The 20,595-nt window shown below is 37.9% G+C and overlaps 1 protein-coding gene across 1 annotated transcript in view; it reads right to left on the bottom strand.

Annotated features, from left to right (window-relative positions):
* The window catches only part of blnk (B cell linker), a 51,449-nt gene extending 30,854 nt beyond the window's left edge, over positions 1–20,595 (bottom strand). Inside the window, exons 1-2 of the mRNA XM_022684616.2 lie at positions 20,466–20,595; positions 19,977–20,039 (exon numbers count right to left, since the gene is read on the bottom strand). Of these exons, the coding sequence (XP_022540337.1) occupies positions 19,977–20,039; positions 20,466–20,534 (132 nt within the window). The 5' untranslated portion in view covers positions 20,535–20,595. The remainder of the gene's footprint in view (positions 1–19,976; positions 20,040–20,465) is intronic.

Raw genomic sequence — 20,595 nt, 5'->3', positions numbered from 1 at the left:
TTTATGAGTACTAACACATGGGGTGCAAATAATAATAATAATAAATAATTGTGGTACACATGATTTCATTTCAAATATTTATTTCTTAATGTGTTATTTTTTTCCCCCACCGAATAAAGCACTTGAATTAAAGCTTATATGTTTCTCTCTTTTTGCATTGTTGTTTTATATTATATATTAAAAAATAATAATTTATTAGAAGCCAAAGAAAACTTCTTAACCAGGGGTGCCAACAATTATGGAGGGCGCTGTAGTGTCCATAACTAGTTAAATACAGCAAATTTGACAGTGTTAAAGCAACAATATGAGTCTCATTGTTTTGCACGTGTGTATTAAGATAGGTACAACACTCAGTACCAACACTAGATGGAGGTATTTTACAGTTTTTAAACTGCAAGAGATCAATAAGTAAAACACTGAGAATTCAGAAAGGATTAGTCTTTTTTAGATTCAGAAGACCAGCTTTAGATTCAGAGTTTTAAGCTCACTTTATTACCTAATGTTCAACCTCAGGTCCTTATGGCGCCTTATAATTATGGAAAGTTATACAGCTGCATCTCAATGATTGTTAATAAATGATCAGTGATCTCTTTGAAGGGTGGAAATTGGCTCCATTTTCAGGGCAAAAAGCATCATAAAATAATTAACAAAATCTGATTAAAACCATGGCTCCAGACTTGGCTCATTTATCATTTATTTCTGGAGGTCTGAGCCCTTCCTCATGCAGCTTCTCCTGGTCCTAACTGCATTATGATTGATGGCAGAGATGTTCAGCTCTGCCTCAGGTGGTCTTCTGGCTTCAGCTGAGTTTTAGCTTAACAAAACGCACCTGACTCTAAAGTTTAGATGCTCTTGAAAGCACTGATTGGATCAGACGTATCAGGTTACTTCTTGAATTAAATTTTACCGGTAATTAGATCTCTGGGATCACGTCTGTGGAGGTAATAGAGTGGTTGAATATGCAGAATGATGTGCCTTATTCAGTGTTTCACAGAGTTGCATCACACTGTCCCAGAGGTAATGCCACATGTTGCTGTTGTTCCTTTATCCAGGGTGTAATGTTTTCTTCATCAGCTGGAGGTAAGACTGAGAATTAAAGTATAAATCCTTATCTGCTTACTGCAAGCACAAAACAACAGTAATGTATTACTAAAAATGCAGTTATTTAATGGTAAATATATCAAACTCCTGTCATTTTGCAGTCTGTGCCATGCGGTTCTGCCTATTAAACTTCAGGTCTAGGAGGAATAGGACAAATACTGCCTATGTTGCAACCTGTGGTAATCAGAATGTTCCAAAGCTGATACATTTTGTTATTTCTCTATTTTTTCTGTCCATAATCACTGGATAATCCCCCTTTTTTTACGACTGTAATTCCAAAAACTAGTGCAGTTTTCTCATGTTAATTACCAAAATACATAATGCTACATTACCCAGATACACAGTTAGATGGTTACTACATAAACAGATATTCCACAAAAATATAGATACTTTAATATTATATTAATATTTTCATAACATTGTATAATATATTGCTGTTTCTCTAAAGCACAGTAAGATTTAAGGTTTTTGTCATAACACCAGACCCTACTTTAAAACTGTTTACAATTATGGGGTCATCTATTAAAGGGTAAATGTAAATTTATAGTCTGTGGCATGTTGTTAGGCCCAAATTTGGAACTCTAATAAGAGGTCTATTAATACTATGATGAAAAAAATAGCCTCTCTTGCAAATCAGAAATGTTTAAAAGCTGATTCTGATATATGAAACATTATGATTTGCTACGTATGTGAGCTAATGCTGCTCCACAGTGAATTGAAGTAATTTGATGGGCTGCCTCTTAAAAAAACACACAAACCAGTATGATTTGCCAGTGTCCTACCAAATTGGGCTTGTTTGAAAATCCAGTCACGGGTGAAAATTCAGGGGTGGCGGGGTGCTTTTTTCTTGGGCTACTTTTAAAAGTACCACGGCTGCCAAAAACCAAAAAAAGTGGGTGTTGCCTTGGATGTTACGTCAACACAGCGGGCAAACGTGTAAAAGAAAGAGAAAAATCACAATGTAATCAGTTATCATGTTATATTACTATTAAATGTTATTGACTGGGATATAAAACTGTTACAAAATAACTAATAAAACACTACTGTTACAATATTATTAATATCACTTTAAGATAAATAGCAATACTGATAATAAATCCCTGATAAACAAAATACTAAGTCAAGCACTCATAGTTGTTTTGCCATTTGCACACAGAGTAGCAAGTTCAGCTTGTGTAGCAGTTGTTGACCTCACTTGTCCATCAAAACAACCGCTTGAACAAACCAAACACTCTGAAGTGAGAGCAGGATTGAGAGTAGGGCTAATTGCCTGCTGTTTGCTTATGTTTACTGTTAGCTGTGCTAGCATGTTGGTAGATCTTAGTGTATTACCTGCATTCTAAAACCAAGGCTGCAGTCGAGGTAGGACAGGTCCTCAGTGTGCATGACTTTTCTATGAAGATTGTTGGTCACAGAGACATTTAAAAAAAAACTTTTCTCCAGAAGCAGAAGAGTTCTCTGCTTTTTTCATGACTCTGTTGTTTCCCAGTTGTACATGCACAAAGAATTGTGGGAAACTGAGGACTGCGCAGAATACAGCTGCCTCATATAAAAACATATTGTGTGCATTATTGAGCCAAACACTACTAACTATTCATGAGGGTTTTATCCAGTTTGATAAAACAGTAATTTAATGTTTGAATCTCCCAATTCAAACAGATGAGAGCTTTGCAGCTTATGCAGGGATGATTGCTTACTAAACAGACCTGCCTATAATGACTTTGTTTAAGGGCACTCAATCTAGGTTAAAAATTAGGGCCCTTCAACAGGGCCGCCGCTCTGCATACGCAGAAAACGCAGCCAGCGTTAGGCCTCAACCATTTTGCAGTTGCAGGGAGCCAAATTGACTGAGAATGAAATGTGTTGAAATTATGACATTATTAAATTTAAAACCCAATGTGAATTATTTATGATACGCTCATCTTTTTTGTCTTTAAACATTGCATGGGGCACCTACTCTACTACTTAAAAGCGGCACGTTATTATTTTTGTGCATAATATAATGCCCCCACCCCTATTGCCTGAAATGGCACGGCTCGGTTTGCTCTGTTGGTTGTTGCCAGATGTGACATTTTCCAGTCAAATAAATAATCAAAAAATGCATGGAGGCGCTAAATCTTGCGCATGTTTAACCATTTTTAAAGTGTATGTGGCCATTCTATACAAAAACTTGTCCAGTGCAATATTTGTGTAAGTTAAAAACTTAAAATAAAATAAACAAATAGGATGAAAAATCGTAACTTATCTGGCAACCTTAGTCCTAACTAAAGTAGCAACGCTACTTGAGTTTGGCAGGAGACAAGTTCACTGCGCGAAGTTGCTACTAAATGGTAATTCAACTATGAAGCGACGGTTTGAGTCTGGAGCTGAGAAGAAGAAAAAGAAGCAGAAAGATGAGGCCCATGCATCCCTTTCTGGTGAGTAACTTCGATGTTAAAGGTTTAAATAGTTTTGATTACTTCATGTTCAGTGGTGTTGCCTGAGCTAGTTACGTTGGCTTTGCTGATTTGGTAGCTTTAAACGCTTAACTAGAAACTAATCTGGGTATTGCAAAGCACGTGGCACGTTTGCAAATAGTAGTAGTGTAGTTTGAAGATTTTTAGTGACTTTAATAAAAAATTAATAAACAGAGTAGCCTACCTATTGACTAATGCCGTCAGTGCACTATCCAAATGGTCTGTATGACAGCAGGATCAGACAGCTCTATAGATTTTGACAGGCTGATATAAATACACCACGAATATAAACGATAATTTCATAACCTTTAAGGCTGGCTTGTGTAAATGACGTGTCCACTGCTTAAAATAGACATGCATCGTTTCATTTATTATTTATACATTATAAATAGTACTCTTGTGCTGTTCTTCACTGTTATTGGCCTTACTTATAACGTTGTAAATATTCACAGTTACATGTGTAATTTTAATGAATAGTAAAATTTTGCGTAAACCTTTTGTGTTTGTATGTGTGTTTTTTTTTTTTTTTTTTGGGGGGGGGGGGAGGGGGGGGATGGGGCTCCCTGACCAGTTATGCTTAGGGCCTCCAAAACCTTAGCAGCGGCCCTGCCCTTCAAAGGGCCATAGAAGAAACGCTTTTGATTCTATTAAAAACATATTTGTATGTTTAAAGCCCTATCTGGACAGGATTAGTTTCTCAGGGGGTTCTGGTGTAATTTTCTCTTTTATGGGGGGTCAGCTGTTATTTTATTCCCATCCGGAACGACCATGTATGTGTTTTTCTCAGACGTCCTCTAAGAAAATTACAGGCTAAATTATGTACTGTTTTTTGCTGAACTCCGTGGTCCTCCGGTAATTTTACGCCTGTCCGGACTCACATCTCTGAGTTTCGTTGCCTCATGTTCAATAAAATGCCTGTTTGTCCACTGCAACGCACCGTAATTACACTTTGGGCGCGTAGGTGGACAGGAGCAGAAACTTTTGATTTCAGAAGTTGAGATTAAGTAATATCTTCTAAAAGTTCATAAATACAGTTCTTATTGGAGTTACATATGTCTGTAATGTACTGATATTAATGGACCATCGTGGTTTTTCTCATGCGGGAACTTCTTCCTCGCAACATCTTTATCTTTTAGACTTTTTGAGAAAAGGAATGTCTGATGGGGGATCTTTGATGAACTTCAAATGACGACTTCCTCTCCCCCGCATGTGTGGGCCTGATTTTAGCTGTTCTGCGCTCATAATAAAACATCAACCTGCTTTCATCTTCTGAAGCAGATCTCTGAAGGAGTAGGAGAAGATAGCAGTGTTTAAAGGCTTTCATTTCAAATGTGGCATATTTGTTATTTACCAAATAGATTCATCAAACCCACAGAGCAGCATTCGCAGTCAAGAAAGCATCAGAAAGTAAAGAGGAGTCTGCCAGCTCTGGCCATGGGGACTGTGCACAGCCTACATAATGTATGGGCAGGGGTAGCTTGTGCTCGGACTGAAGAAACAGTCGATAGACGACTGGATTGTTTGAACTTTCTTTCCCAGTCCTCCTAGCGTCGGGCGTAACCCACCAAACCAAATCCCAAACTAGGCAGTGCAGCATTCTGGGAATCGGCCATACAACTGCACACCCAAACAAGTTGTTTTATGTTTGGATTTCTGAGCAAGAACAAACAAATCCACAAGTACATCACATACTGATGACGAGTTTCTGATAACACAGGCTGTACAGGCTCTGCTGATTTAGCTTGCCAACAACAAAAATGGCCCAGTACAACATGTTTGCCCTCTCCCTTGATCTTTGGGTCTCTCTCTTTCTCTCTCTCTCCCACTGCATGCCCGGGGAGCAGCAGAAAATCTCCCACACCTGACTAAAAATCAAGCTTAGCCTTTTGACATGGAATAAAATATCAAATATTTCAGCAGGACGCCTCCGAGGATCGCGCACGCTGTGGTGAATTATTTATGCGGAGTTTCTCCAGGAGCTGGAGCGAGAGACACAAGCCACCCCACTGGCCTAGAAGCCCCACCTGCATATCAAAGACGCACGCTTCCCCATAAGCAGGCCACTGGAAGTCCCTCAGCCCCACACTGAGCCCACAGGCAGCTCCAGAAACTCCCACACCAAAACTGTCAGGAACTAGTCTCCGAGATTTGGAGTGAAGGATTGACTACCAACACAGACTTTGACCTACCTTCCCTCTTTCCAGAAATACAGGCCTACAGAGAGAGACGAGAAGCATGAGGAGCCATACTGAAAGTATGATATTTTTCTGATCCCAATAACTCCTTTTGAGCCTGTATGTGTGGGAATATCAACAGCATGTGTTTTCTTTACATTTACAGGTAGTGCTCTTCCTAGTGAGAGATTGTTGACTGCTGGACATGCCTCTACAATGCACTCAAAGACATTTTGCACAGTTAACAGACTTCGAGAGGGGGCGCATCATTGTACTGGTCGTTACAACAAATTGTCTGCCATCAAGGCCATCCATCAACCAGCCACTGTCACCTTCATTTTCTGTGGTGCCATGAACAAGAACAACTTGGGCTGCTACAGACTGGAACCATGACGTAGCAACATATCTGGGTACTGTTTGGGATCTGATAACAGATGGTTTTGTTGGTTTACTCATCAAGTTAAACGAGCTAAACAATCCCCCATAGTTAGTGTCTAGATTATTACCACAGCTATGATATAGTGCTATAATGGCACACACATATACTGCCTGGCGAAAAAAAGTACCACCTGGTTTTAACTATGCTCAATGATCTGGGGTTGCTGCAGTTGTTCAGGTCCGGGTTCAGCAACGGTATGTGCTGAAAGAATGAGGTCAGCTGACTACCTGAATATACTGTATATAGACCAGGTTATTCCATCAATGGATTTTTTCTTCCCTGATGACACGGCCATATTCCAAGATGATAATGCCAGAATTCATCGGGCTGGAATTGTTGAAGAGAACTTCCAGGTTCAGGGAGCATGAGATTATCAATTTCACACATGGATCGAGAGAGTTCACCACAGAATCCAGGCCTTAACCTCATTGAGAATCTTTGGGATGTGCTGGAGAAGCTTTTTACAGTGGTCAGACACTACCATCATCAATTCAATGCAAGATCTTGGTAAAAAATTAATGCAACACTGGATTGAAATAAATCTTATGACATTGCAGAAGCTTATGCCACAGAAACAATGCCACAGAGCTAAAGGCGGTCCTACAAAATATTAAGAGTTTGTGACCTTTTTCCTTTGATGACAACTTTTTTTTTGGCCAGGCAGTGTTAATACTAGTCCAGAACACAGGACTGTCTTTTTGACTAATAAGAGAAAAGAATGCTCTCACATGACTTGTTATAATTCATTTTGGTGCACTTGATTTTTTTTTGCACTAGAAATCCATAGACACTGCTAAGGTTTTGGTGAATGATTCAAAAGAACTGAATGAATTAATCATTTCAGCACACAATTTTCTTCTGAATTCATCTTTAAAAAGAACTGGAAATAAATAACACAGCACAGAACGTTCTATTTGACCACTCCAGTATGCGCTTTTCATGGATATTGCTTTAGTTTAGCACCATATGTTTGGCATGGCACGGTGATCTGGGACTAATTCAGTGGTGCTGTGCGATTTAGTAAGGATGTCTCATGTTTCATTTAACTTTCAGCAGTGGCTCAAATCCAGATGAGCTCCTCAGTGAGGGGTTTACGTGGCGCCTGCGCTCACCTAGTCCCAGGCAATGTTATTTTAATCTACTGACTCATTCGCCAGGCACCCCAGGAAAAGGAGCAGATGGTTAAATGCATAAACGGCACTTGAATATGCAAACTCATTCATTGCTTGCCCTTAGCTCCCACTCGGTGTGACAGACATTAGGTACAGTGTTGAGGGGATGACTAGCGAAGAGAGCTTTATAGCCACGCTTCCTCGACAGCCTGAGACGTACAGCTGAGCTCCTGTTAAAGAAGAACTTTTGACCTTCCTCTGTATTTATCTCCAGCCCTGGCTTTGACTGTCAGAACCAGGATAAAGCTGATGTCCGCAGTGAGAACCATTCCAAGCGCAGTGTGTGTATCGGATTCACGCACACACATACACAAACAAGCTTTTATAGATTTTTTTATAGATATCATGAGGGGAAAGATGCTGCTAAAAATTCAGAAATGAGGGGAATGCGGCTAAACCCAACCCAGCACTTGAGAATCGATGCCACTCTGATCTGTTTGACTGATGTGGATATGTATTTACACAAGGTTTACTCATTCACATATCAAAGAATCGCTGTTTAAACTTTAAACCCCGGATTGATTTACCCCATACAGTCCATGTTAACTTCGTTTTAAAAAGATAAAACTAAAGCTGTGATGAAAGAACGATTGGAGTTGGAAGTTTAGAGTGTTATACTTAAAAAAAACTTTAATAACTTGCATAAATATACAGTACATTTATATGCACACAAACGTAAGGCTTTGTGCAGCAGTCAGACTCTACCATCAACAATGCTGTTGCAAGATCTTTGTGAAAAATGAATGCAACACTGGATTGATATAGCTCTTGTGACATTGCAGAAGCTTATTGAAACAATGCCACAGAGCTAAAGGCGGTCCTACAAAATATTAAGTGTGTGTGACCTTTTTTCCTTAATAGGAACTTTTTTTTTTGGCCTTTTAAAAAAAAATCCAATAACTTGCATAAATATACAGTACATTTATATGCACACAAACGTAAGGCTTTTAAAGACTTCTATGCTTCCCATAAGCCTTTCCTTCATTCCTTACATCTTCTTACATCGATATATCTCACGTTTTATCCTTTAATGACAGTTAACCTGGAGATAAAATCAAGAAATGATCTCTGAATATAACTCTAAAGCCCCCTGAGAGAACACGAAGTGGGTCAACAGCATGTTTCGAGGGGTAGTATCACGGATGTAATGGCTAATAACCCAAACACATTTCCGCAGCAGCCCTTTCCACTTCAAACACTCCAGCTCCTGCTTTCACACTGTTTTCCTCACTGTGGATGAGAATTACCCACACAGTGCAGTGACAACAAGCAGCTCATTAACAAGTTCAAGTTGTGCATTATGATATCTCTTTGTGTCATGTTATCACTAATGGCATGTAATCATGCCAGGTTTGGCTGGTTGAGAGTACCTGGCATAGGCAGTAAAATAATACCTCTTCAGTGACAAAAAAAGAAAAAGAAGTGTTTTTTTTTTTTTTTTTTAAATCCTTCTTTTTCTGACAAAGTGTAGGCCTACATAATTATTTTGTTAACCTTCATATTATGGGGGTTTGTAAGGTAATAAAATCTAACATCTACATCTGTTTTTTCATGGGTGGTAGGTTGAGGATAAGTGGCAAAGACGTTGCCAGAGATTAAATTGGATGAAATGTAAAAAAAAGTAATGGCATCTGCTGGTGTTGGTCCACTGTGTGTTATATTAAGACCAAAGTCAGTGCAGTGTTTTTTTCAGAAAATCTTACAGCACTTCCCTCTACCAAAAGTACTAACTGGTCTTATATAAAAGTCAAATTTTCTGAGACACTGATTTTTGGGTTTTTATTGTCTGTAAGCCATAATCATTAACAATAAAAGAAATAAACGCTTAAAATAGATCACTCTATGTGTAATACATCTATGAGTTTTAAATGAATTACTGAAATAATATACATTATATAATAATATAATATATTTCAGCTAGATGAATACTATATGAATACTATATACTACATATTATATAAACGTAAAAAATAACATTTAAAAAAAATGTAAACACTGACATGATTGACATTGAAGATATATTACCAGAAACGTTCAAAGGACATCCAGAAAACATTATAAGAATGTAAATTGTAATGTTCACTAAACGTTCTGACCAAAAATTGTTAGCTGGGTCAGACTCTGCTTTTGATTTTTTTTTAGTCCAACTCAAACATTCTCTTTTCCTAATAACTTTATTCTTCAACATTCTTTTTTGCCCGTTTACCACTATACAAGATTTTGAGTTTTCACATTGTTGTGTTCAAACTACAGTATGTAAGTCTGTTCATTGTTTTGCCTTCCACACTACTTGACTAACTGGTGACACAGGGTCACATTATTCAATTTTTCATTTCGTAAAATCAAGATTTCGAGATTTTTATCTGACAGCTCTCCAAAAAAACATTTTGGTTGGATATGTGGTTCTCGGTGCACAATCCCATTGGATGTTGGTAGTCACTGCTCTTGACTCACAGTCACCGACTGGTCTAGATATTAAACCTGCTAGATGTTTGCCGAGTGTCTGTAACTGGTCTCTGCAAGGATTTGTTAGCACACAACACAACTGAGTTTTTTGTCGATGATCTACAAAACTTGGCACTATTTTGCCCTATGGCTGCCTCTTCCTTTTCTTTTTTTTCCTTTCTTTTCTATTAATTTACTTGAATGTCAGGCGTCTGAGATGATCATGGTCTCATTTTTCTTTTCATTATCAAAAAGTCTCAAAAAGGGAGGTGTAATGTAAGAACAAATCTAGAAATTTCTGTGACATATACCAGCCCCTCAGCTCAGATATGGCAGTGTGTATGACTCTTTCAGAAAATATTGAGCAAAAAAAAAACAGCTTGAAGTTTGTACAGCTTTCCACAGTCAATCAAAAGTGTAACTTTTGGCTAAAACATCCCTGCAGACACACATTCACAGCAAGCAACTGTAGTCCATGCGGAAGAAAAGGTAAAAAACATGTAAATATTTCACAGTGGGCTGTGAGACCATCTGTCCAGCTGAACAGATGCTTAGAGCAGTTATATAATATAGCAAGATGATTTACTCACTGAATATCACATTGCCAAAACATTATTTCCTTTGGCATAGAAATACTGCAAGAGATCCATTTCCCCGAATCAGGAACACCAAGGGACTAAAGTTCTGTTTGTTACAGATTGGGCCACAAATGGACCGGCTTCTGTTGCAAAAGACGTGAGAAAGCATTACTGTGTAGCTGGCTGTTTTGTGTGCTGTGCAATTTTTAAGTAGGTCACTTCCTCAGCAAAACAGCAAAACGTACACAGTCCAGTAATACATTAGCCTTTAAAAACTGCAGACTTATTATTCAGGAAATTATCATAATTTAGTACCTGTAATGAAAACTCAACCCATACAAAAAAGTGGCAGTTTCACATGTGAAATGGTTAAGAACCACATGTGAACACAAATCAAGCTCAACTTCAGCAGCAGAACCAGTTAAATCTACCTTTTATCTGTAGCCAGGTGGTGAATTGAGAATACACCTTTAAAATGTGTGTCTGTAACTTTAAGAAACACAATCAGAAGTGTTGTCACCCTGAGAGAGGAAAGGGAGGAGCTAAGAGCATGGTAGAGAAGGAGGCTCAAGCTGCAGTGAATGGTGGTGCTTCATTTTAGGATCCATACAGAGCCATCCTAATGAAATAAGAGGTAAAAATCAGGAAATACTGAACAATATAAGGTTTAGTTGGCCTATAACAGTAGTAGATGCCTATATTGCCTTTCTAAACATGTATTTTGGATGAATCATAACCAGATGCAGGCAGATGGCATTGTTTTAGTGGGGTAGTGCGCTCCTCGTGTTCAAGCCTTGTATTTTTCTGGGTTACAGAAGCTGTTTATCCAAGTTCTCTTAAAGAAATGCTCAAATCTTGTTGAGTAAAGCTGAGTAAATCGAGGTGAGCTTAAAAACAAATATTAAAAGAGCTCTGTTAATGGTATTAATGTTATTTATCTATTTTCTGTAATTAGTGCCACTACCAAATACTGTACTGTGTTCTAAGCTAGGGTTTTACAGTGTATTCATTTTTATTTTTGTTATTTTGAGTACAATTGAATACAAGCTCTGATAAAAGTCTATAAATCTGTACACTGCAGTTGCAGTAAGTCAAAGATAGGTGGTGCAGTGTTGTGCATTGAGACTAATATTTCTGCTCAGCAAGTGCTGATTGACTTTATTTTGCTTTTATTTCATATTTGTTGTATAATTAATATACATTTTATATTCAATATTTCATAAAAATCCCTGGGGTGGGATCTATCGGAATAAAATACCCCAAAAAAAGTATTTTGTCATTTGGTGTGCATCCTTTCCCCGGTGACATATCCCATAGAAGATCAATGGCAAAAACAATCAAAATCTCAATTTAAGCTGTGAGGCACTGAAACCCACAACAGAACCAATCAAAATATCAATTTAAATGGTGGAAAGGTCAAACTTAGTGGATGAACCGGTCAAAATGTGCATTTTCGCTCAGGGTGTTGCTTTAGTTGAAGCACATGTATATTTTATTATTTTTGAGGTAATAATACTCTTGTTATATTTTTTAGTTCAATCATTTTATTTGAAATTTAGAACTGGCTGTGTTTTTTTTATTATGTCAATGTTAAGACAAGGTGAATAATGGTCAGAAAATAATTTAATAGAATGATGTTAAAAACTCCTGTGTAATTATAACAGAAAAAATAACAAAGTAATTTTGGGTGCATATGGGTGCATAGTGTACTTTTTGGGCTTCACTCCTGTCTTTACTGATTTCAACAACTACAGTTCCCATAATCCACATCTCATGTAGAAATGTGTTTATTACACAGTTCTACATGACTGTGTTCAACGAGTTAAAAATAAACTTTTCTTTTGTTTGTCGGCACCTGAATACTAAACCAGTTCCTAAACCTGTGTGTAGTTTTGTTGTCTATATAAATACTCTTTCAATTTGTCTACATCTTTGCGAAGTATTGCCAACCTAATGTATTTTGCACACAGGGTGTTTTCTCTCTTTCTTGGTGGTTAGCCTCCCTGTTATCGATTTGTGCCTGTTTCCTGTTTATCCTTGTTGATTGCCCCTTTTGGTTTGAGTTGTTGTTTTGGTTTGGATACTATTTTCTGATTTCAATTTATGTCTCCTCTTGATCACATCTGTCTTGTTAGCCTTTACGCTCTCTTTTTAAACCTTTCACAGCCTTTTATATTTGTGAGTCCCTGATCAATGCGTCACGTATCACACCAAACCAAAAAATAAATGATAGATAAATAAATAATTAAATAAATAAATATATATATAAATATTCTTATCACCCGTACTTTCCCATGCCCCCAACCTTTATAATGAATCTCACTCAAATATCTCTTTCAAATGAAGCCATGTGTAGCTGATACAAATCAAAGCTTAAATTAAAAGACAAAAAATGATGATGGATGTTTTATTAACTATAAATTAAGTTATATACTGTAATAAGGTCTAGCAAGTGTATGTCTTGTTTTTACATGAGAACCATCTGCTTAGATAGGCCATGCGTTTCCATGGTTTTCCCACAAATCCTCTTTCCCACAAATCTACTGCTTTTGCGCATTGATATAATGTTATGACATAATGTTGATTAAAAACTAAAGTGTATACAGCACTTTTTCTGATGAATTTGGACAGCCTCAGCCGTGTTCATATCCACATCTTCGTGTTCTATAATTACAAAGATCAAGAACATATGATCAACCACGTGTGCTTCTCAAGACAGCTTCAGAAAAACATTTAATAAACAATATATTCTGGATCTGGACTGTTTACAGGTCTTTGGTCCTTGTTTTAATCATATTTGAAGATATCTGCACCTCAGCATTGTGTTTGGAAGCGGATCTCCCTCTCAGAAGGTCTCAGTCTGCTGGTTCAACGCACGCCAGGGTCCACATGGCAGCTTTCTCATTTTTTCTATTGAACCATGCTAATAAATCTGATCGCACCAGATTTGGTTTTAATTGAACCAAACTTGCCAAGACTGAACTTGTCCTTAAGGCTTTTTCACACTTGTGGAAACGCAGATGGTTGAGTTCACTGCATATGTTTCTGATATTTTCTCTTTTTCTATTTTCCTTTCAAACTTATTCCGAGACATTTTTATTAGAATCATTGTTATAAAAGCATTCTGCCCACAAAAATGCTAATTTATCTTTGATCATATCTACCCTCAAGGTGTTGAAGTGTGTGCTCACATGCTGACCCTTGCAGTTTATTGATTTAATTATTATAATAACAGATATCAAAGATATTGAAATAAATAAACAACTCCAAACAGAAAAAAAAAAACACTTTTTTTGCAGCAGCAACTGTAGCAGAAGCCACAGTTCATCTCTAACTCACACATTCCCCCTTGACCTCCTGACCTGTGTTATACACACTCTAATTTATGTTTGTTTGGAGTGGCTGAAGAGCCTTGAATTTACCTTAAAATTCAAAGCTTATAAAAGTGTAAACAGCAGAATGAGTCTAATGTGATATTGCAACAGAGAGGCTAAAGTTCTCCAAATGACATAAACATGCTCTTCTAACTGACTATAAATTGGGAAATGTAAAGAGATGCTCCGGAGCCCGGGAGGTGCCGTGGATAAAAACTAATTAAATTGAGTCACCGATATAGCAGTCCATGCTCACATTTTCTTTCATTCGAGTGAAAGATTTCTTTAATTCATGCTCCCAATTTCTGTAATTTGAGTAAACGATTTTTGTAATACGAGTGAACAATTTCTTTAATTCGAGCGTACGATTTTTATGCGCATTAGACAAGAAGCTCGGAGGGAAAGGAGCATTTTCCTCTCTTAATCTGTTACAGGGCTGCTGTGATGATAATCAGTTATTTACATTTATTATAAACCTGCTGATTATTAAAGCTGTAGTGTTACATCTAGACCAGGGGTCGGCAACCTATGGCACGCGTGCCACTGCTGGCACGCCAAGGCATAATCACTGGCACGCGACACGCTGGACCAGCATCAGCAAAAAAAAAATCAGACTGACAGCACGATCCTCCAATCGAATTCGCTCCTCAACGCTCTGCACTCCCGCCCACTTTCCCACAGACCCATATTTAAATGTAGCCTGATCAAAGTCAGTTAGCCCACCTAATAGCGTTACAAGAGATGACAGAGCCTCCGGCTTAAAAAAACAAAGCTAGGGCATTTCAGCCCTCCTGGATGGAAGACTATGGTTTTGTGTATCGCAGCTCTGATCAACTGGATGGATGGACAGGACGTGAAGATGCAGCTGAAGAGCTCGCCACTGTGGGCACGCTGGACATCTGCACCAGAAAAGTTCGGCTGTCTCAAGAGCATTGCATTGGCCTTGTGTCAGTGTTCGGCTCAACCTACCTGTGTGAGCAGGTATTTTCGCACATGAAAAGTGTGCTCAGCCCTATCCGCAGCTGTTTGACGATTAAAAGTGACAAACTACAACCCCCAGATAAGAAACCTCAGCCAAGAAAAGCAAGGACAGGGATCACACTCGCTGGTAGGCAAGGCATTCATTCAGTGCAAGTTACGCTTATCTATAAAGCCACGTTAATTCATAGTTGGACTCACTGTTATTCTGATTACACACACACACACAAAAAAAAAAAAAAAAAAAAAAAAATTATTTTTAAAGCTCACCTTCCGCGAAAATCCGATTTTTCTTGTTTTTTGTGGAATACAGTAGGTCTCTCCGAGTTGAATGTGTACACCTGCACATTAAACTGTTTTGCAGCCCCCATTGTCTGCAGGAGCTAAGCAAAGAAATCCCCCCTCCCCCCCTCCGAAAAACGGGTGAATTTTGAATTATCTTTCTGCCTATGTAGGCAGAAACTCACAGACCAGCCCACCTTGGCTCGAGAAACTCCCAGAGGCAGAGCTGAAGCGACGCAACATCACCGCTCATCAGTTAGGAGGCGGGAGGCAGTGAGCGGCGGAGGGGCGTCGCAGTGCTCCTAGCCAATCAGAGGAGAGATATTTGCATGCTGTTTGCATGTATGAATATTCATGAGCAAAGCTGGAATCCGGTCATTTTGGACACACCCCTAAAACAGTCCATTAAAAAAGAGCTATACAGAGACACCTGAGCACTTTTTTTTTTTACAAAAACGGCTCACATGTCATTCATTCATACTAGAGACCACAACTAGACATTTTAAAATGAAAGAAAAAACGACGGAAGGTGAGCTTTAAAGCACATTTTCTATGTAAAAATTATTATTATTGTTGATAGTGGCACACTCATTGACTAGAAATGTTAAAGTTGGCACTCCATGTCTCAAAGGTTGCCGACCCCTGATCTAGACAATACAGTGTCCAGATTTTGCCGTGGTGGTGGCGTCGTCTCCACAGCTTGCGGCGACATTGTGGTAGAGAGCTTATTGACCAACAATTTACACAAACACAGTCAATTCCAGTCATGAATAAAGGAAACAAACATTTTACTGATGCAGGATGACTGTATGTGTGTTATGAAAACCATACCAAGTCAAAGTTTCTCTGGAAAACCCCTGTAAACCTAACAAGCGAACGTAAAGGTGATACATACACATACAGAATTTTTTTTAGCAGTTTGATTCCTATCAGGAGGCACCAAATGAATATTGTCAGAAGCTGTAAGGTGTAAGTCTGACACATTGAAATTTCCAAAGCAGCATAAGCTGTCTGAGAATTTGTTTCACCTTAGAGAAACTTGTCACACAACATAATAAAAGCAACTGTTAGCAAGCTGTCTCATGTCTGAAATGTAGTTATTTCCCTTTTTTCTCATTGCAATGAACTAAATTGTGATTTTGGAGGAGTGTTACACCCCCAGTATAAAATGATTTAGTCTGTGTGGTGACTAAAACACTAAAACTATGCAGCAAAGCAACAAAAGCACTTATAGGGCCCTGTTTTAGTGATCTATAGGTGAGCCATGTAACCGTACATTGCGCAGCTGATTTAGGACATGTCGGTGTGTCTTTAATATTATGAGGACGGAACAAGCACGCCTTGCATAGCTCAAATGTGCAAAAAACATGTAAAAATCTCTTAATTTAATCGTGGGTATGTTTTGGGTGTTATGGTAAATAAACCAGTCAGCATTTCACTTGCCATTCCATTTAAGAGCCAGGTATGCTCTGACTTTGGTGCATTGATATTTTAACAGCTCAGTGTTTTGCACATCTTTGTAGAGGATACTGACCTGCTTGTTCACACTGTAATGGTGCACCACCAGTTAATTTATGGAAACAGCAGTGTTAGTTTATTCTTTATTCTGTTTATTGTTGAGGTAAAAGCAGGATTTGCCCACTGCAGCTCGTTCGTGTGTGTGTAAGGAGCGGGGGTGTAGGTGTGCTGAGCTAAGAGAAGAATGGACGACTATTGACTGTTGTCAGGGTTTAAATCGATCAGTGGCGCACCTGTGTTTTCCACCACCAAGATAGAAACACTTTAGAAATTTTCTGAACACACCGCACTTCCAGACCACTGTGCCCATCAGTGTAGATGTATTCATAAACTCCTGATGCTATTTTAACAGTGCAGAAGCAAGGCGTGAAAATAGACTGTTGCCGTGCCTTGCTCAGGATGTATAATAGAGCCAATAGCATTTAGAAAAACAAATCCTGACCATATAAAGACATCAGTGACCACATATATACATATATACAATTGCGTACATTGTTGTTTTATTTTATAAACTATGGATTTCTCCCAAATTCCAAATACAAATATTGTCATTTAGAGCATTTATTTGCAGAAAATAAGAAATAACAAAAAAGATGCAGAGCTTTTATATTATAATGTTTTAAGAGTCCAGAAATCAATATTTGGTGGGATAACCCTGCTTTTTAATTACAGTTTTCATGCATCTTGGCATGTTCTCCTCCACCAGTCTTACACACTGCTTTTGGATAACTTTATGTCACTCCTGGTGCAAAAATGTAAGCAGTTCAGCTTGGTTTGATGGCTTGTGGTATTTCTCTTGATTATATTCCAGAGGTTTTTAATTTGGTAAAATCAAAGAAACTCATCATTTTTAAGTGGTCTCTTATTTTTTTTCAGAATTGTATTTTATACATATCCCTTTGTAAAAATCTGAGCGTTTAATGTTTTTCATAATTGTATTCACTACTATTGTCACTTATTTAGTAAATCTTGTTGTTTTATTTTATTGTAATTGTGTTGTTGCTGTTTTTATTGTAATGCTTTGGCAATATTGTTGGCAGTACAGTCATGCCAATAGAGCTTCTTTAAATCTGAATTAAGTCATTTCACCTCATAGACCAAGCACTTCCCTAATTTCACTTTTTGTGTTGTGCTGCATTCTCAGCCTAATTTGCATGTCTGACCAAACCAACTGACCAGTTCACATTTGAATAAATCAGACAGATTTTATGGTAAAGCGTTTATCGCAGGAAAGGGTTATGACAGGGTGTTTTAGTGACTTCATCATAAAAGCCCATGTGTTACACATTTCCTAGCAGAGGAAGTGCCATTATTCTGTCATCTCACTTCCCTAATCACACTCTTTTTTTTACTTTTTCACAACTTTTATCTTTTTTTAATTCTCATCACCTGTAATGATCTATCAGTGACTTCCCTGCTAACGAACACTTTCATCTTTCATAATCCTTTGAACATTAAAGAGACTGAAGTTGAGGTAAGATTAGCTGGTGACAAGATTAATTAGGAATTGGTAGCAGATCTTGTTTTTTTCTGTTGATAAAAAAAAATCAAACTTTGATATTTTATAAAGAAACAAACTGAAAATGAAACATTTAGCTAAACCTCCGTGATCCGTTTCTGTTCTGTTGTGTAATTTTAACCTGCCGAGGCCTGATAAAGGCACTGACTGAATAACAACACAGAGTACAAACAGTGTGTGTACTGTGGGTAAGCTTTATATATTAATCTAAAGGGATTGGGAGCAAGGTATTGCCATTTTTCTAAAATGTAACTACACCCCTTAGGGGAAATGTAGTGCAGGAAAATTGAATTCATCTTACAAAATGTAATGGAGTAGACAAGTGTAGTCAAGTCCTCAGGGACCAGTCAGTCCCCATTTCTACTCTATCATAGTTCCAGCACATCTGTAGCAGAAACTCTGGGTTTTTGTTCATTTGGTTCAGGGAAATGGAAAAGTAGCAAATCCCAATTAGTACTGCATGTCTTATATTGATTGTTAACCACGTTAGCATGCATGATCTTTTGTGAGTGTTCTTTAAATGAAAGTCCAGTCTGGTATTTTACACCGCTGTATTGCTGTTTAATTAAATTAAACTTTATCGGTATTATACTCATACTGGGTTGTACAGTACAAGTTCTCCAGAACAGAGGACAAAAGTGCAAAGATAGACATTAGATGCATAAATACTATTTACGAACAAAAGTCTTCATTTGAAATGTATGTAAACAGAAAATAGATATTTGCATGAATTTGACCATATATATATATATATACTCCTCTTAAAAAGAAAAAGAGATCACTTCAGTTTCTGAATCAGTTTCTCTGATTTTGCTATTTATAGGTATATGTTTGAGTAAAATGAACATTGTTGTTTCATTCTATAAACTACAGACAACATTTCTCCCAAATTACAAATAAAAATATTGTCATTTAGAGCATTTATTTGCAGAAAATGAGAAATGGCTGATATTAACACAACAGATGCAGAGCTTTCAGACCTTCTTAGCATGTTCTCCTCCACCAGTCTTACACTCTGCTTTTGGATAAATTTAGGCCACTCATGGTGCAAAAATTCAAAAATTCATCATGAATGGGCCCCGCACATAAGCCTGCAAGGTAAGAGGCCTTGCGGACGGCCAAAGAAGTGGTGGATGGACCAGATAAGAGAAGACATGTAATACGCATGCGTCGCCCTTGAAAGCGCCCTGCATCGAACAAAATGATGACGAGCATCCAAACACACGGACCCCACCCTCGAGTGGGACTAAATACGAGGAGGAAGAAGAAGAAGATTCGCTGTTACTGGGCTCAAGCCTTTTATCTTAAAAAAATTAAGCTCTCAAATTCAGTGCAGAGCAGCTTCTCTTCACCTGACTCCAAACTGCAGCTCTGATTCAAACACACTTATCAGCTTCCTGCTCTGTCTGATGCTCCAAAATGACAAAAACAACAAAACCAGGGGATTTAATTGCCCAGATGATATTTAAGTGTAGATTATACTGATATTAATCAAGTAAATATGTACTATGTTGTGTTTGGGCACTTGTGGAGACTTGTGAGTGAGTGGGGAGGGGGGGGTGGACAACTCAGATTATTTCAGGTTAGATAGTATAAATCGTATTATTTGATAAGATACGTACACATAGCATGTTAACACTTCTCAGTAAAGGTATATAGGACGGTAATAAACATTTTTTTATTATTAACTGACATTAGTTAACATATTTTTTAATATGTTCATTACAATATAATTTAACTGCTTATGTTTTATATAAATATTGAGTTCATTAAATTGTTACTATTATTAATACTGTCTCAACTAGTGTCAATTAATGCCTAGATGAGACATTCTGTTGTAAGTACAGTACATAACTGTTAAGTAATGTAGTCTTATTGTAAAGTGTTAGAAAGCTTAATTAGCCCCATTTAGCACCATGTAGTCATTTATTTCTTCTTACCAGAAACCAGCGGCCATCAATCTTCATCCTCTGTACTGTTAAAGCACACTCTCGCATCTTGTTCTGTTCGAAAAATATAAATAATATTGCACCTCTGTAACAGTTCTTAAACCACACACACACTCACACACATGCACACACCATATTTAAAATGCAGTTCACGTGTGGTGAAAGCTCGGGCTGTGCTCAATGTGCTTATCTGTTCTCTCATCTGTGAAAGGGAAACAAGCTTGACTTTCTATAACCACTAATTTTGCGTATAGTTAAAGGTCAGGACAGTTGTTAACACACTTAAATAAGAGTATATTATATGGTTAAGTATCTTCTGTTAGTTTATTAAGTGTGTTTTTAGTAAAGGAAAGTACAGTCCCTATGTTATCTGACTGCGTGTTACAGATGTGTCAGATAGAGATTGTGTTGAAAATGCTGCAGAATGTTCAGCACAGTTCCTGAGGAGAAATCCTAAAGACCACTTCTCTGATCTCTTACCTGAGTCAGGAAAAGGGCCACCTGAGCCGGACCCCAGTCCTCAAACTGCTCCCTGGTCGGCAGACTCATCTCAGCCTCGGCTACTCCACTAACGCTGCGTGAACTGCTCTGACAGGAACTGCCGGACAGG

Source organism: Astyanax mexicanus, chromosome 7, assembly GCF_023375975.1.
Source record: "Astyanax mexicanus isolate ESR-SI-001 chromosome 7, AstMex3_surface, whole genome shotgun sequence".
In the NCBI taxonomy this organism is placed as follows: Eukaryota; Metazoa; Chordata; class Actinopteri; order Characiformes; family Acestrorhamphidae; genus Astyanax; species Astyanax mexicanus.
Note: the sequence above shows the minus strand (reverse complement) of the source record. Positions and strands in the feature narration are given on the sequence as shown.